Source organism: Otolemur garnettii, unplaced genomic scaffold (assembly GCF_000181295.1).
Source record: "Otolemur garnettii isolate 467f Iridium unplaced genomic scaffold, OtoGar3 scaffold00016, whole genome shotgun sequence".
Taxonomy (NCBI): Eukaryota; Metazoa; Chordata; class Mammalia; order Primates; family Galagidae; genus Otolemur; species Otolemur garnettii.
This window is the reverse complement of record NW_003852411.1, coordinates 8,148,193-8,166,470: the sequence shown is the minus strand read 5'-3', so window position 1 is coordinate 8,166,470 and position 18,278 is coordinate 8,148,193. Positions and strand designations below refer to the sequence as shown.

The 18,278-nt window shown below is 36.7% G+C and overlaps 1 protein-coding gene across 1 annotated transcript in view; it reads left to right on the top strand.

Annotated features, from left to right (window-relative positions):
• HMCN1 (hemicentin 1) overlaps nucleotides 1-18,278 on the top strand; it is a 440,557-nt gene that overhangs the window by 151,194 nt on the left and 271,085 nt on the right. The window contains 2 exon segments of the mRNA XM_003785789.2: nucleotides 9,592-9,763; nucleotides 12,377-12,483. Coding sequence (XP_003785837.1) covers nucleotides 9,592-9,763; nucleotides 12,377-12,483 — 279 coding nt within the window.

The following is an 18,278-nucleotide window of genomic DNA, read 5'->3' as shown; positions in this document are numbered from 1 at the left end:
TTAGGTGTATGTGGCTGGCGCCTTAGCCGCTTGAGCCACAGGCGCCGAGCCATGAATTTACATCTTAAGTGGGGGATACATCTCAAGCCAGGATACATCTTGAAAATTGGAGAGTCAAAATTGTACTTGAAATCTGTTTACCTACCCTTGAATTAACAGGACCTAGCAGCTCAAAATCCAATATTGTGCTTCCTTCCCTCTTCCCTTTCCCTTCCCTTTCCTTTTCCTTTCTTGTTTCCTTCCTTCCATTTTTCTTTCTTTCCCCGGGCCAGTTGGAATCTGAGATTTCCTTCAAAGGTAGCTATGAGGGGTAGTGGGCATACGAAAAACTTCACCATGTGTTATAATGTCACAATGATTAGGAGCATAGGATTTAGAGTTCCACGCCTTTAAAAAAAAATCTTATACATACTAGAAATCTATTACTTACTGAAAAATGTAAATGTCAATACTTATAAGATCTTGAAAAACTTTAGTAAGGTAAAATTTGTAACATTTTAATATGGAGTTTAGCATTTAAGTGCTATGTAAATGGTAACCATCAAAACAACCATCCAGCTATGATTTACTTTCCACAGTAAGTCTGCCTTCACAAGCCAATGAGGTAGTCAAGAGGCTGTAGTGTTTTGATTCTTCCTCACTGACTGGGCTTTGGGGTTCAACGTATAATTATCTGCCCCAAGGAATAAGTTCTCCTCACCCCCCAATAACTCTAATCACAGTTGACATTGAGTTCTGAAACCTAAAATAGTAGACCTTAGTAAATTGTTCTTAAGAATGAAGCCTAGATTGTGAGGTATTTGGAGAAAGATCCTTCTACTTTCATTATGTGGTTGGACAGTTAAGTGTGAGGTTATCCTGGAAAAAGTGCTACGTACTTTAATGCTAAATATCACTGCAGACACTCTCAACGTGCTCCCCTTGGGAAGCTATACACTGGTTCCAGTGGCTCTCCACCCTTCAAAGAACTTTTCTAGGATGAGTTTGCAAACCTATGTCTGACCTTGTTACGATGACAGCTTTGATGGCCATTACAGAAACTGAGTTCAAATATTGCTTTGAAGGGTCGACTAGGCGCTGGCACTGGGGCATAACTTCCCAAGAAGACTACTTTGAAGGTGACCGTAGTGATATTCAGCGATGAGCTCTGGAGCACTTTTTCTAGGATGAGTTTGCCAACTTAATTGTCCGACCTTGTATGCATATGCTGGAAAGAACTAACAGGATTTCTACCTGTTACGAATAAAACAGAAAGTCTTAAATTTTAACTTCCTTCCAGTAAAAGTTGGGGGTAGGTAGAGCACCCCAACATACATACCCACTTTTCTTAGTGGTTATGAACTAAAAGTTATTCTAGTACTCGGGAATACTTTAGTTCATAGCCTCTTCTCCTAATTTTTTATTTAATGACTATAAACAAATAAAGGAGCTCCAAACTCATTTATGCAAAGAGGAATTCCTTTGCAATGTGAGTTATTTCGCACTCTGAATGATCTATTTTAAGTAACATGTTCAGATACATTTTTATAAAAGAATTTTCATATGGTGATACAAAAAGGCTGTTCTACAGAAAAGAGTTTATCTCTTGTTTTTGAAACTTCCCCTCCTGTCTCCCTATCTAGCCAAACTGTGATCCCTCCTCCCACACACTATGTCCACATACATATCCGATTTTGCATATAACTGCAGGGAGTGCATAGATGCTCCTAAAATGTTCATGGACTCCACATTAGTAATTCCAAATTTATGTGGGATGACATTTCATGTAATTGCTATGAATATAATACATCTTGTGGGCGCATGCGGGAGTACTTAAGGGAAGAGTCATATCTTAATGTGCTTGCATTTCTAGTAATAATGATTTAATAAGCTTAAAACCAATATTCAAATATTAGTTATAAGTAAGTTAGGATTTGAATTCAGAAAATGATTGCAGAGGAGGGGAAAACAGGAACAGGAGAGAAGGGGATGCGAGAACACTGAGCCCGGCACAACACATGTTGCTGGAGGCCTTGAACCTTTAAAACTGAAGAAGCATCTTGCTGAAATTTCATCCCTCCCCCAGCATGATGACTCTGTGGCTGCAGAGGTCTCTAAATAGGCCCGGCTCACCAGCATAGGTGGGGTGGGCGGTGGTGGGGGGTGGGAGGGTTGTATTCCCTCTGAGAAGGAGGGAATATTTTCTTAGTTAGAGTATGCAGAATGTTTCAACTTTGTTAAAGAGGGCAAGTTCTGCTGCAGACCAGATCAGGAGATAAAATATCTCTTTTCTTCTGTCACCTTGGTATGACCAGAAGCATCTGTCGGTCTGAGCAATAAGCTTCTTGAGTATTATTAATTGCCACTCCTATGATTTGTGCACCTGGCCTAATTGGGGACTTCTCTGACATCTTGCTCTCAGACCGTTTTCATGGTTTCATGTTCTGTTTTCGTTAAAGATCACAAACACCTTAGAGCAATAAAAGTAAAAAGTAAATCCATCCAATTAACGTAATTAGTCAAAGAAATAATTTAGTTAGGAAAATGCAATCATTGTTTGCCTTTCCCTCATGAGATTTATGATTCAAACAATGGGGTATGAAATAAAAACAGAGCAAGATACTGCGTGTGTGTTGAGTCCCACGAAGAAGAGCGTGCAGACTCTGGTCCAGCTAACTCTTAAATGTTCCTTTGTCTCTGGTTTTTTCATTGTTCTTCATCCTCTAGTTTTGACAAGACATTGGGAAGAAACCCATAGCATAGTTGGGGCTGGTACCCGATCACATGTCTTATTAACTGTGTATGTATACAAGTAGATATAGGGGATAGATGAATAAATAAAGAATATGAATGGAGAGAAAAAGACAGGGAAGGGAATCTGTAATATCAATAATACTCAAGTACTTCTCTAACTAGGGGTTGTTTTGGTTACTTACAGAGAACCTGGGTATAGTTTGGATTTTTTCCTGCCTTCTGAGTAAGACCATAACTGGTATATATGTGTGTATGTGAATGAAAACACTTACATATTTTTATAATTTCTCTTCCTTTTAAAAGTAGGCAGAGTTTTAATGGGATTAGTGAACTTGCTGAGATTTGGCCACTCTAAAATAAATAGGTATTTAGTAGGAGGAAAAAATAAATATGAAATAAGCAAAATACTTAAGAAACAGGAATATTCAATGAGAGACATGGATAATAAAGTCAACTCCTGTATTTTTATGATTTTAATTTCTAGCAAACTACATGTCCTCGATCATTTGTAGGACAATGATGGTGTGACACACAATAATTTTATGAAGATAAATCAGTGAAATATACTTTGACACTTTAAAATAGCTAGCAGAAATGATTTCACCCTTCAAAAAAGTCTCAAGTGTGCTTTCATTCCTTCCACTGTTGCAGATTATAAGCCTTTCATCATGTAGAAGGTGTGGAAGTTTCACACAAGTTTTGGATACTCACTGAGTTGAGGTTAAGGGTCATTCTTTGCATCAGTCCTCTCAAGAGTCCCCTCCCATTGAGCACAAATTTTTAAATCCATTCCAATTTTGAAGCACCCCTAACCCATATTCTCTATACGAACTGGGTAAAATGCTGGTTCCAGCAGCAAGTCTTTAATTAATCATATAACATATAAATTATTTCTTATTTTAGAACCTAAAATGAGCTGTGAGCTACATAGAGCATCACTAGCCACACTTGTTTATGAGTAGTTCCTACTGGCCAAAGCTCACCATAGAATTTTCCAAACCAAGTAGGCAGGAAATATACAAAGAGTAGTACAAATGAATATTATCGGGGAAAGACTCTCAAGAGGTCTCAAATGGTGGCTTTTTTGGTGGCTTTGCTATGACACTGGATTTATCAGCACTATGCACAGATCCATTCTCAGGGATAGACATGAATTAACTACCCTCACAGAAATGTTGTATAAAATCAAGAATGCCAACTTATCATCTGTGGTGAGAAATCTAATAGCTGCAAGTCTCAAACACTTCTGTTAGCACACAGGCAGGTGTACAAATAGGCAAGTCCTTGTCCAAACGCTGCCTGGAAGGAGAACACGGAAGTCTTGCTCCCAGGCTCTCCTCTGAGCTATTATGTATTCATATTTAAGTTTATTTTCACAGAATGAACTTTATCTAAGTTCTTGGTGGGGAGGGGTTGCAAGGAGATTTTCCATTGTTTCTGTGACCTAGACTTCTCCTTCATTCTTCACTTGGGTGCTCAATTATTGTCTAGTGAGTTTTATGAAAATTGTGTATTTTGGGCTCTATGCTATACTGCAGGGTAGGAGTAATAGTGACCCTGGAGAGAAGGGCACTTGTGGTTATGCAGAGGACTGTCTCTCTCTTAGCCAGGCTGGAGAGTGAAACCTGCCTCTGCTAACATGAAGAGTTTACTACAAAATCATTTTTTTGGAAACATAGCAAGTCTTTCTCACAGCAAATACAATATATATGTAAAGGCTTTAATGTCTTTATATAGTGCAGTTCTTGACCATTTGCTGCCAAAATAGTGGTCAAAACATACAGCTTGGGCGGTGCCTGTGGCTCAAAGGAGTAGGGCGCCGGCCCCATATACTGGAGGTGGCAGGTTCAAACCCTGGCCTTGACCCAAAACTGCCAAAACAAACAAACAAACAAACAAACAAAAACATACAGCTCATCTAATCACTCTGTTTTGCATGCCATTTCTCTTTAAAAATACCTGCATTGATTTCTGTTTTTCACTGGCTATTATTCACATTCACTTTTTGAAACTGCCATTTTCTTTTATGATAATCCAGAAAATAGAATGTGAAAGGCAAGATGATGAGACCAAAGGAAAGTGCTGCCTCCTGGCCATTTGCTCGGCTTATGAACTTTGACTTCCATGACATTTTTATTCATTTCTAAAGTGGAGATAATCATACCTATGTACCTATGCTGAACGGTTATTGTAAAAATCAACATAAAGCGTCTGTCAGTATTTGGCATATAATATGCACTGCAAAAGTGCTTGCAGGTATTAGTAATAGTATCATCCCAATTTTTTTCCAGGATAGGCTCCACTTATCAGGTGGGTGCGTTCACTTGTAACCAAATTTCTACCATCATCAAGCTTGAAAAATCTGTACCCAGTGCTAAAGAGGAGCACGCATTTTTCCATTTTTAAAAAACAGGCTTAATTCTAAATTTTTTCTTTTGCATTTTAAACCCTAAGGTAATCATCTAAATAAACAAATAAAATTAAATACAGCCCATTGCTTACATTTAAAACTATGTACACAAGTTTGGATCTTAATCAACTTTGATGTTCAAAATTCAGGGCTGAGTGAGGACTTTGTCCCAAATAGGCACAGGACCCAAATGCTGCTTTTTAGCACACTTTTAGCTCTGAGGGTAAAGGTTGATGTAAAATTCTTCCCTCCCTCCTTCCCTTTTTAGGCCCTTCTTTTTCTTTTCGTTCTTCTTTTACCCCTTCCTCCCACACGTCCTTAATTAGGAATCTCCTATATCCCATGAACTGTATTGGGTTCAAGGGCTTAGAGCAGTGAGCAAATCAGCCATGGTCTCTGTGCTCACAGAACTTACAATTTAGTAGGGAAGACAGCTTATAAAGAACAATAACAAAAATAAAAATAGATGCATCATTGCTCATTGTGTTGAACACTTTCTTTTATTTACTCTTTCCCACCAAGAAGACAAAGTCTCTCCTAGGGAAGTTCATTTGAATGTAATTCATTACACAAGTAAGGTTCTTCAAAACAAAGCTATTCTTCACGTTGTGTTGTTGAGGATGTATGCAAAAATTGACTTCATTTCCCTTTCTACTTAATGTCATTTGCACTTCATCATGAATCATAATGTACGCTGGCTTTGTGCTCTCATTCCAGAGTTGAGTAGACTACTTATTTTGACTATTACATAGGGTGCAAAATTTTTATACTACACAAGTGTCTTTAGGAACACGAAAGACGTATATAAAAATGTTGCTATTGAGCCAGAATCAGTCTGGTTAGATCGTTTTAAAAAGTACAAGAACTCTTTCAAATATCAGGTTCCTCATCTATCAAATTAAGGAGCTGGATTAGATGGTCTCAAAGGCCCTTTGTAGATATAAACTGCTATAAATCTTTAGAGAACCATTTTTGCATTAAAACTTTTAATGTACTATAAACAGTCCCCTAATGGTTTGAAAAAATTTTTGTGTTGATAAAAATGCACAATACAAAGGCTGTCACATTATTCTAGTTTTATTCCTTCTGTCATTATAATAGAAGATCGTTTCTAATCTCAGGAGAACATTTCTCATAGTTAGACAATCAGAGATTTTTTTTCTTATCTCTGGAAACCTGAGAGGCCCGAAACTTCACTTATGGCGTATTCTGTAGCTTGCAGTAATCTCATGTTATTCACATCTTGATAGTATCTGTATTTTTCTAATAAAATGAGCTACATCTGTTTTCAATTTGATTTTTCTTATAAGTGGATAAAAAAGTGATTGGAGACTCTTGACAGAAGTCTGTACTATGTCTTTCCCAACAAGTAATATTATGATACATGGTAATCCCTTTGTGAATGCCTCATAAATGTTGATGAATTGGAAGTGGTATTAAGAGTAAACCATGGTGCACTTAGGTTTTGTACCATGTGAACACATTTGCCTTATGAAAATGCAACTAAATTGGGAGAGCTTCCATTTTCTCATGGAAGGCAGGGATTTTCATGTGTAGCTGACAGATGACAAGATAGGTTTCCAGTAGTATATCAGACCTCTCTACATTGGATTTGAAGGAAAGATATATTGGAGTAACCACCCAGACATATACCATAAATTTAAAGGAGGATGTATATAAAAATTGACTTTACTTCCAGCTTTCCTTAATGCTATTGCATTTCATTATTAAACTTGAGATGCTAATTCTTAGTGGTGCTTGTTTGCTAATCCTTTTTTCTCTTTTTGCAATTGAGAATCATTTTTGACCACATTAGATGTCTTGTGCTTAAAACGCATTTTTTGTCCATGTGTCTGATTTCTCTCTGTCCTTTGCCCTCTTCAGTCTCTACACTCATTATGTCAGGTATTATCCTCAAAGTTATTTATTACCAGTTAAACTTATGAAATGATTGCTCAGACCCTACATTAATCTTTTCCATTTTCTTGAATGAGTGAGACCTCTAATGGCATGTCGTATGTTGACATAAAATACGTCAACACTCTGATTATTAAACTATGTGTTCTATATATGGTCAAATATTCCAGATAATCAGTCTGGTCTCTGTAGCCATCTGGACAGATTGATGAGCAGAACAATCTTTACTTTTCTGTTCAAGCATGATAGATCACTAAGAACCCATTTTTTCAAATGGGTTGAAATAATCACATCTGCTTCTTTAAACAATTGTGTTGATATATACTTTGGTTCATACAAAAAATTCTAAATGCATTATAAGGTTAAATTTTGAAGAAATATATCACTTGGTTTGTAATTAATGTGAAATGGATTTTGTTTTTCGGCTCAATTCATCTATGATGACATTACAAGTTTTTCTTTCTTAAATATAACCTTCAATGTGCCGTTCTTCTGCCTTCAATAATTTTCATTAGGTCTTTAGCATAAAATCCAAGTGTCATGGCCTAAATTTATGAATACTCAGCACCTTGTCTTGTCACAAACTTCCAACCTAATCTGCTGCTGCTTTTTTAATCTGAGTACTTCCTTGCTGATGGGTTGATCATATTCCCAATATATTTGAAGTACTTCTGTCTGTGTATTTGCTCAAATACTCTCTTCCACCTGATATGAATTTGCCTCTTTTTTTAATTTATAGAAATCTTTTTTGTCTTTCATAGCCAGATTGTTTTATTTTGCCTACAAAGCCATCACTCAAACACTCAACTAGGGAAACAGAAGGAAATTTAGTTGGGAAGGGAGGAAACTAATATTGTTTGAATTTCTACTATCTGGAAGGACTGTGATGGCATTTTACGTGTATTATTTCAGCAAGCATTCCTTATTTCATGAATTCCCATAATATTCTCCTATTTAAGAAGAATCATTATCATCATTGTTATGACCAACTTCCTTTGACATTAGTAAATATTCCATCTTTATCACATGGGAACATACCACTTGGTTTTGGACCTACAAAGAAACAGGAGATATGGTTTTTGACCCTGGAGCAAAGGCAGAAAGATTTATGAAAAATAAATAACATACAATAAATACAAAAACTTCAGTCAATAGTAGTTCAGTGAAGAAAAGCAGTTACCGAATATTGACTAAAATATGCTCATTGGTACTTTATACATGGGCAAGTATAGTTCACGAACTATTAACAGAAACATTGATTTTATAATTTCTTCATGTTGTTAATTGTATAATAATATGTCTTAGCTGCTCCACTTATTCTTGAGGGTAATAGAAAAAAAAGGAAAAGGATACTTTTTATAGGAAATGAAGATGTTGCATGGTCTTTATTGCTTCATTACTTGATTTGTATTACCTTTACTGAAATTTTACAAATGCTTTTATTCATTTTTAGCAGCTTGATTATAGGTTCATATCTAGCTCTCTTCTGTGTCTTATGCCCAATTACATAATTTTCAAGTGATATACTTGAACCAGAGAAAGATGAGGTGGGTTAAAAAGATGATCGTGATTTAGTATTAATTGTAGTAAGAGTAGCTAAGCAGTGCCTATCCAGACATGCGCTGTTTGTCTAATAGGGAATTACTTAGCTGTTACAGAACACTGTGTAAATTGGAAGTTTTCCTTGTTCACGGTGAGGCATTAACACTCTTTTATCACCCAATCTCTTAATATTTTCTTAGAGACTAGTTTTCAAATACACACTACTTAAATTGGTTCCAATTGGAAATATTTTTTTATCTTCTTTAAAGAAAATACTTTCCCATAGGGTGGAGCCTGTGGCTCAAAGGAGTAGGGCGCCGGCCCTATATGCCAGAGGTGGCGGGTTCAAACCCAGCCCTGGCCCAAAACTTCAATAAATAAAATAAAATAAAATAAAATACTTTCCCATTATTTTTGTATGTACTCATTTTATCATAAAATGCCTATTTTGTGGACACTGCAATTGTTTTTCAATAATTAATACACTATATATACTGTACCATTACAATTATAAGGCCATGATTAATATGCCCAATTTATAAAGTTGAATTGGATAATTTTCTAAGTGGGTATCTTTTACAAATTGCATCTGAGAAGAAATAAAACCCAAAAAGGAAGAATGGAAGAAAAAGGCTTTGCCCAGTATTGGTACTACTGTGTTTTGGGTAGGTTCTTTTTCACTTATCTTGGGACATAGGAGACTGTAATATCTCTGTATGCTCCACACTACTGGCTTTTGGGCACTCTATTCTCATTTTGAAATGTATTGTTCCAAGATCCAAATTTGAATTTGAATGAGGATTATGCCAGCATTTTATCCTGAATTTACAATAATTTGAGGTAGGAAAAGGCCTGTCTTTACTCATTTCTAAAATAAACTTCTCCAGTCCAGGAAGCTCCTGAGTCACGTGATGACCCAAGGCGTCTGAAGCAGTGATGGTTTAGAAATGCTTTCTGGTATCACTCACATTTCTCTTCTTTTCTTCTAGGTATTAAAATGGGTAGAAGAAGCAGTGCAGGCCTCCAAGGTTCACCTGTTATCCACAGATCATTTGGAACATGCTGTAAATACTTGGAAAATTCCTTTTGACCCCAGTCTAAAAGAAGTCACTGTGTCTCTGAGCGGACCTTCTCCAATGATTGAAATCCGCAATCCATTAGGTGAGAACTAATAAAACACAAAAACTGTTGAGAGTAAAAGGCTTTTTGCATACTTGTTTATGTCAATTTATGTTAACTTTATGAATAAATTCAATACCTTCAGAAGTGGCTAGGAAAGATGTTTAAGATAACATTTTTAAAATCCTAAATATCATGGAATTAATATGTGATCCAAATGCTAGAACTGCTAATATTTAAACAGATTAGATTGAGCAAACTAATTGTAAATTATCCAAAGAGAAGTATCAAAATTAAACCTGAAACAGTATTTTCTTAATCTATATGTGAGGAGATATTTTACAGTAACTTATTCTGTAAAATTCAGTATTTTATGTTATTTTTTTAAAAACCTCCCAAAAGAACTGTCTAATTTTTCACTGTGTAGTTTACTTGATAAGGCTTGATTTTACAGAAGAAAGTGTTAAAAATCAAATATTTATTCTTAGTGATCTTTTAATTTACCTTGCTTCCTCACTTAATTACATTCTAAAACCATACGGTTTGCCCTATTCTATTGTGCGTTGTTAATTATAATCAGATTTACACTGAAAAGCAATCTAGTAATGATAAAAATCTTTAATTTTTCCTTCATATTTTTATTAGAATTTTTTTTAACCTATTGATATTTGCAAAATAATTGTGTTTTCACTGTGGTTTTAGTTGCATTTTCCCCCTCTATTTGTAAATATTTATAAATGGGGAGGTGAATAACAAGTTTTCTTGCTTTAGTTAAGTCTTAGAAGAAAGCAACTAATTCCTAAAAGAAAATAGCATATGAAATTTTCCTCAGAGGCCACATCTGCATGTTGAAATTTACAAAACAATTAAAGTAAATACATTGAAATTTACAAAACAATAGCTCTTTTTAAAAACTTCAATCTACAGGTTTGGCCTTGTAAGTAGATTTTTTTTTTCTTTATTAAATCATAACTGTGTACATTGATGCATTTATGGGGTTCAGTGTACTGATTTGATATACAATGTGAAATGCTTACATCAAACTGATTAACACATCCATCACCTCACTTACTTATTTGTTGTGGTAAGACAATTATACTCTTTCCTTAATAGTTTTGAGATGTACCATTGCCTTATGTACATTAGGTGAGGTCCCCCACAAATATCCTCCCTACTCCCAGCCACCCCTTCCCCCCACTTCTCTTCCTTCCTATTTCTGGACTATAGTTATGTTTTACCATTCGTATGAATGTGTAGGTGATTATATCTTGATTTCATAGTAGTACTGAGTACGTTGGGTACCTTTTTTTCCCTTCTTGAGATACTTTACTAAGAAGAATATGTTCCAGCTCCATCCAGGTAAGCATAAAAGATGTGAAGTCTCCATCTTTTTTTATGGCTGAATAGTATTCCAAGTAGATCTCTCTGTTGAGGTAAGATTCCACTATGATGGATCGGTGCTTGTGGCTCAAGTGGCTAAGGCGCCAGCCACATACACCCAAGGTGGTGGGTTTGAATCCAGCCCGGGCCCACCAAACAACAATGATGGCTGCAACCAAAAAATAGCCGGGCGTTGTGGTGGGTGCCTGTGGTCCCAGCTACTTGGGAGGCAGAGGCAGAAGACTAGCTTGAGCCCTGGAGTTGGAGGTTGCTGTGAGCTGAGATGCCACGGCACTCTACCTAGTGGACAGCTTGAAGCTCCTGTCTCAAAAAAAAAAAAAAGGATTCCACTATGATCACAAACCAGTTATCCAGGAAAGACTTGTGTTTTCCACTACCTGAACACTTAGAAGTACTGGTACCCATTGAATTACACGTATGTGTCTACTACTTTAGACAGTTTTGGGCATACAATGATTGTAAAACTTTTGATTTAAACACATGATCCTTGTAATTTATTTGTTTCTGTAACTATAGAAGTAGTCCATAGGAGAGACTGTGGTTTGATCCCAACTTACTTTTTTCTTCCCAAGTTCCAACTATTAGATACTTGAGATAAATCTCGGTTGGGTAAGGGATGGGATCAGGTTCCTTCATTACATTCCCTCCTTTCATGATTCCTATGACAGTGAAAAGCTTTCTCCTGTGCTTCATGGAAAACTGGTTCAAGTTTTATACTTTGTGGAAAGATATGCCCAGGCCTCTCATTTTAGTAATACCTTGAATGAGCTCCAGAAAGACACTTATTCTGGGTTGCAGTGCCTGCCATATATTGAATTTAAATGTCTCTAGTGACTACACGTAACTTCTTATGGCCACTGTAATTGTTATCTCGTCTGGCTTCCTGAAATACGACGACATTCTGCCAGTTGTTATTCCCATTTTACAATCAAATCAGCTTAACAAATGAGAATCTCTTACTTTAGTTCCCAATGCCCAGAAACCCTAAAATTAAGTATATTTGAGATGTACGTAATGTTTTGAGCTATGGGCACTGATGTCCATTAGGTAATACACACTGGAAATGGAGCGCCCTTCATTGTAGCCACGGAAGAGAGAATAAAGGCTCTTTACGTTAGTTTGCAGCACACTTGAGTAAAAACCACGCCTGTTATTTGAAATGTGATCATGCTCTTAGTTTATGTAGTGTTAAACTAGCTGGCATACGTAGCTGAGAGAAAGATTATGTTTGTTATCTTTATGTTTGTCTTTTAGGGAAGCTGATAAAAAAGGGATTTGGCCTGAATGAGCTATTGAATATCCACAACTCTGCCAAAGTGGTAAATGTAAAGGAGCCGGAGGCTGGGATGTGGACAGTGAAGGTACTGTTAGTCCATAAAGTCTGCTTGTTATTTTATTTTGATGTTGGTATATATCCAGTGGTTTATTTACATATACACTTGCAAGCATGGAGACAATTTTAGTAAAAAACAGTATATATAGGGTGGCACAGTGGCTCAAAGGAGTAGGACGCCAGCCCCATATGCCGGAAGTGGCAGGTTCAAACCCAGCCCTGGCCAAAAACTGCAAAAGAAGAAGAAGAAGAAAAAACAGTATATATAATGCAGTTGGAGGAGATGTCTTCATCACATGAACTTGGAAGTGTTAAATTTTGGTAACGATTGAACATCATCAATGCCGCAGGTTACACTTAAAATTCTAGGATTTTTTTTTTTTATTCATCAAACATGGATTTTGTTATTCACCTTCAGCTTCTAAAATGAGTAGGGCTGGAGCCAGTAGTGTGGAACTGCCTGGATTTGACTCTCAACACCACCCTTAGCAGCTAACTGCCTTGGAAACCAAACTTCTGTGTGCCTGGCTTTCCTCCTCTGTCATGTGGCAATGGCACTGACAATCTTTTATTTCATAGATTTGGGGTGAGAATTCAACTCAGATGATACACATGAAATCCTTGGCGTGGTTTCTGTTACAAAGCAAGCATTCAAGCACTGTTGGCTGCTGTTAACTGGGTGGATCTGTAGTCCCTGTTTTCTTTCACACAGATGGTGTCTGCAGCCTAGACTTATCTTAAGGGGTATATATTTACTCTAAGAAAGCATCGTATTTTCGCAGTAGGGGGTAAAAATATACACTCGAAATTTAGGGTACCGTATATCAGAGATCTAGTTATGCTGCAAATTATGTGTGTAGCAGCTGCTCTGAGTGGCTTGCCAATATTTCTCAGACTTTTTAGTAGGCTTGGGCTGACTTCCAAATCCAGTATCTGCATTTCTCTGTCTGAGACTTTTTTTTCTAGGATAGGAGAAGGCTGTTCTGCTGAGGAATTAATACCCTTCGGCAGCTTTTAGCCCCTGAAGGAATAAGCTCCAGGTATCCCCTGTGGGAGCAGGCTTAACAGTCCCGGTCCCCTCCCTGCCTCATTTCCCCTCTGCCTGTTAGCATTCCTTGCGTCTTCCAAATAAACAACTTGCGCTAGAGTTTTTCTGGGAGAACTAAGAGGAAGGTGCCCCATGGATTATTTACTCTTTATTGTCTCGGCTTTCTTACAAAGAAGGTGGGATTAATCAGATCATAATTCGCATTACAGAGCTGCTGTGAATGAATGGGGTGGTGATATAGACATTCAGGGAGCCATTTTTCATATTGGTTGTTTTCTGTTTGTTTTTGTTTAGAGAATACCTACATTAACTTTCCCAGTGTAAAGAATGAACTTTTACATGGTAATTCCATTCAAATCCTAGGATATCCGTTGTTTATTCTCAGAACTCAAAGCCTTATAGGGAAAAGAGAAACTGTAATATGGATATTTTCAAGTTGGATAAAATAAGGACAGAGATGAAAAGGCCATTGAGAGGAAAATCTAGTAATCTGCTAATGAAAGGACCAGAAATGGTTTTACCTGTCTGTTTTACCCTGGTTCCTTGCATGTAGTCACTACAGCCTTTACCGAGTGCATTAGATGGTCAACAGTAAAGAGTTTTGTTCCTATGATATTTTAAAATAACTGAGACCAAATTGATGTTACAATTATTTCTACAACGTACCCCATATGTCATTAGTGCTGAGTCTCCCAGCCCCTCAGTACTTTAATTTAGCATGGCCTAAGCCACCAGTGTTCTGACCTACCAAGTCCACTGAGGACTTTTTTTTTTCTGCATAGTGACATGAAGTAATTCATTATCAACTGTGAAATACGTGCAAATGATGCCATTTGTCCATGCTACTGGCAATTTATGGTGAAGTGTTTGAACCTGTCTACTTTCAGATGATTTGGTTTGCTACCAGTGCTGTTTCCTCTAGCTAAACTCTTGCCGAGAGGAGGTATATCGCAGGACTGCTATTTTACCCCATACCTCTCCCATCTATTCATTCAGTCATCAATTCAGCAAACATTTACTGAGTTGCTGTTCTTGGCCATGTCCCATGCTCCTTAATAGACACTAACTAATTAGTAATTAAAACAGAGAAGTATGAAGGATTAGTCTGTGAGTAAGGAAGGTGAAAGTAAGGTGATGAATTGATGAGAACTCTGTTTAGACAAGTCTCTAAGCTCAGTCTCCTGTAATGAAGGCAACAATAAAAAAACACACTATCTGTTATCATGTTATCTTAAATTTATATCTAATCCTCACCAAAAAAGCCTCCAGTTCTGACTTACACCGTTTTTAGTGTGGGGTTAGTGGTAACAACTAAACGAAAGATAAACTTTACAATGCAATTTAAGAATAATACACTTCTTTTGCTCCTATATGAAATGCCAAAAGAATGTATCAGGCTGGTGCAGAGGAAGTTGAGCTCAATCTGCTGGCATACACATTGCTGTTGACTTTGGATGTCCCTTTTGGACGGCTTGTGAATGATAAATGTTTTACATGTGCACTTTCTCAAGAAGAGAACTGTCTGAGATTAGATAGTATATTCCTGGTGCTATCTCCCATGCTGTCTGGAAAAGGTCTGCTTTATCAGTAGAATTAGTCATGGCATTTTGGATTTTTCACATAACAGTTTTTAATCCCAAGTATGGAGAACAGTCTATTACTAGACCTCACCATGGTGTTCAGGGACCACTCAATGGAGCCTTTGCCAGTCTTTCTAATTATCTTCCATCACTTGCCTTTACACTCTAGTCAAATAGAATTTTGTACACCCCTTCTTTCCCCCGCCATGTTCTCTTCCCTCCGTGCTTTCATTCAGGCTGTTCCCTTCTCCCTAGAATGTCCTTCCTTGCAGTCTGACTTGTAACTATCCCCCAGGGTTCAGTTCAGATGGTAAAACTTTCATCAGGCTTGTCAGAGTCTTTTCCCCTAAAATGCTCTCTTTTCCCTTTGACTTTCTACTAGATTTTTCTGCACATTCCTTTTGGATTAATTTCTCCCTTATATCATTTTTATTTTTGTACAGATTTTCTCTTCCTGTTGTACTGTAGACCAGATTTCATCACTAGTAAAGGCCACAGTGCCTGAGAAAGAACTATAGAAATATTTGTGAATAAAAAGTTACTATATTTAGGCTTGGCGCTTGTAGCACAGTGGTTACGGTGCCACATACACCAAGGGTGGTGGATTCGAACCCGGCCTGGGCCAGCTAAACAACTGCAACAAAAAAATAGCTGGGCGTTGTGGCAGGTGCCTGTAGTCCCAGCTACTTGGGAGGCTGAGGCAAGAGAATCGCTTAAGCCCAAGAGTTTGAGGTTGCTGTGAGCTGTGATGCCAAGGTGTTCTACCAAAGGCAACATAGTAAGACTGTCTCAAAAAAAAAAAAAAAAAGATTACTATATTTATTCTAGTGATATCTAGGGATGGTTAGTCTATAGTGGATGTACTGGCACAGAACACTGATGTGTTCATTATTTAAAGTGCCAAGTGAGTGGCACTCTTTTTCTGTGGTGGTTTCCCTTGTAAGTACTTTACTGTGACATATGGCACTTACTGAACAGAGACAGTGGGTCAACTTATTTACATAATTCATATAAATGACTTCAGTGTTTTAGCTTGCCTCTGATGTGGGTAAAGCATGTAAAAAAGAATTAGCTGAAAAGAACATAAAGTTTTATTGAAAACAGAAGAGAAGATTGCTTTATATTTCTGAATTTCCATTTATATGGAAGCTAAAAACCCTGGTTCTTATTTCTGAAAAGCAATATGCATTTTCCTTGTAAGCAGCTGTATCTGTGCATAGAGTATCTGAATATAACCACAGAAACTCTCCAGCCTAATTTGCCCTCTGCTTCTTAAACTCCCTGTAAAGTCATTAAATAATTGTTAGCTCCCAATGGGTTTAGGTGATACAAAATGTTTCTATTAGTCTGGGATTATCAATGTAACCATGTAATTTAACACATCCCCTGGGGTACATTTCCGTTAAGTATATTTGGAATAAATTGTCTTTAGATAATTTCCAAGGAGAGGCAGGAATGTACTCAACCACATGATTATAGTGAGATTCTGAGACTAGTAGAAATATTTTGGTTTTAGATAGTTATGTACATTGCCAGAGTCTACTAATGAATTTTCTGCAAGATAAGGATATTTTATAACTCACACTCAAGTGTCATAAGCTTCTTAAGGAATCATAATTAATCAACCTCAAATTTATAAAGGACCACACAAGAAGATTATCATGTTGGCTTCCTATTATTCTCACCTGGACTCTTTTGAAAGCACATGTTACACCAAGTGTGTTGTTTAAATGAATTAAGGGTGGCATTAATTTAAAGTTTTGGATCAATGGAATGTTTCATGGTAGATTTTTCCTGGAAAATTTCCCAGTTCATTGGCCTGCCAATATCAGACTCTCAACCAAATGGAATGCTTCCTTTATAAAAAAGATATTTGTACCCTAAGAACACTGATATGCTTGGGTATGTATAAATGTATATATGTATGTGTATGTACATATATTTAAGTAAAATTCATTTTATGCTTTGGGTATGTTTCATTCCTTATCTTCACATTTCTCCAAATGCACAATGCTTACTAAGATGATAGTATTTAAATCTAGCTGGCATTATTATATCTTTGTGTCTGACATAATGCCTAGCTCACAGTAGTTTCGTAATTAATATTGATTGAAATTGAAATGTTCTTGAATTTGTGAGAAATAGTGTACCATTTAAGGGTAAAATACTTTGAAAAGAGCTGGATGTCTATTTAATTTAAAGATTTGTTAAATAATATCTATTAAACCTTGCAGAAATTATTTAACCTCCCTAAATCTGAGGAAAACAAGGGGAAATAAATGTTACTCAACACCAACATAGTTAAATGAGATATTGGTAAAGTTGATTAAATGATTTCCGGTACATGAATAGGTTAATTAAATGAGTTATTCTCTTGACTGTATATAAATAATACATTGTATTTTTACTTTCCTTTAATGTATATACACAATTTTTTGGTGTTTTATCTTCAAACATATTTGCTATTTTATAAAACATTAACTCTTTTGGAGAGAGAAATAAACTCTATCAATCAAATTTTAATTCAATTTATAACAGGTTAGGTTTCACATCTAATACTAGGAGTGAGTCTCACTGGCTCAATACAAGAAGGTTATTCCTCACTAATATTCCCTGAGGTTTGGCGGGATGTTCTGCTTCACACAGTCACTCAGGAAGACAAGCTGTTGGAGGAGCCACCATGATTGAGCACATGCAGTCTCCTAAAACATGAAGATTGTCCATTGGATAAATAAAAGGAAGGGATTCGTGATACTACTTTCTCATCCCAGAAGTGAAACACTTTACTCCCTGTATATCATGAACAAGACCTATTGACATAGTTGAATGGTGTGCTGGGGCTGACTCACAGTGGCTTGCGGAGAGAGAATTACGCAATTCCCTTCCTAACTCTGTGTACAGTGGCATCACACTGGGAGCTAGAAGTTAGCCATAATAGGAATACTCATACCAAGAAAATTAAAAAATGACAAAAATTAGGTCTTTCTTTTTTCAGAGAGGAGTTTACCAACACTTCATTGATCTGACCCTTGCTAACTGAAGAGGTACTTAGAAATGTAGAATGGCGAACAATTAGTTGGAAAATATTACTGTTTTCTGTGCCATAGTGTCCAAATATACCCAGAGATCTCTTAAGATACTATGTATAGACTGAGGTATTATAGAAAGAATGTTGAACTTAGAATAAGTGACATT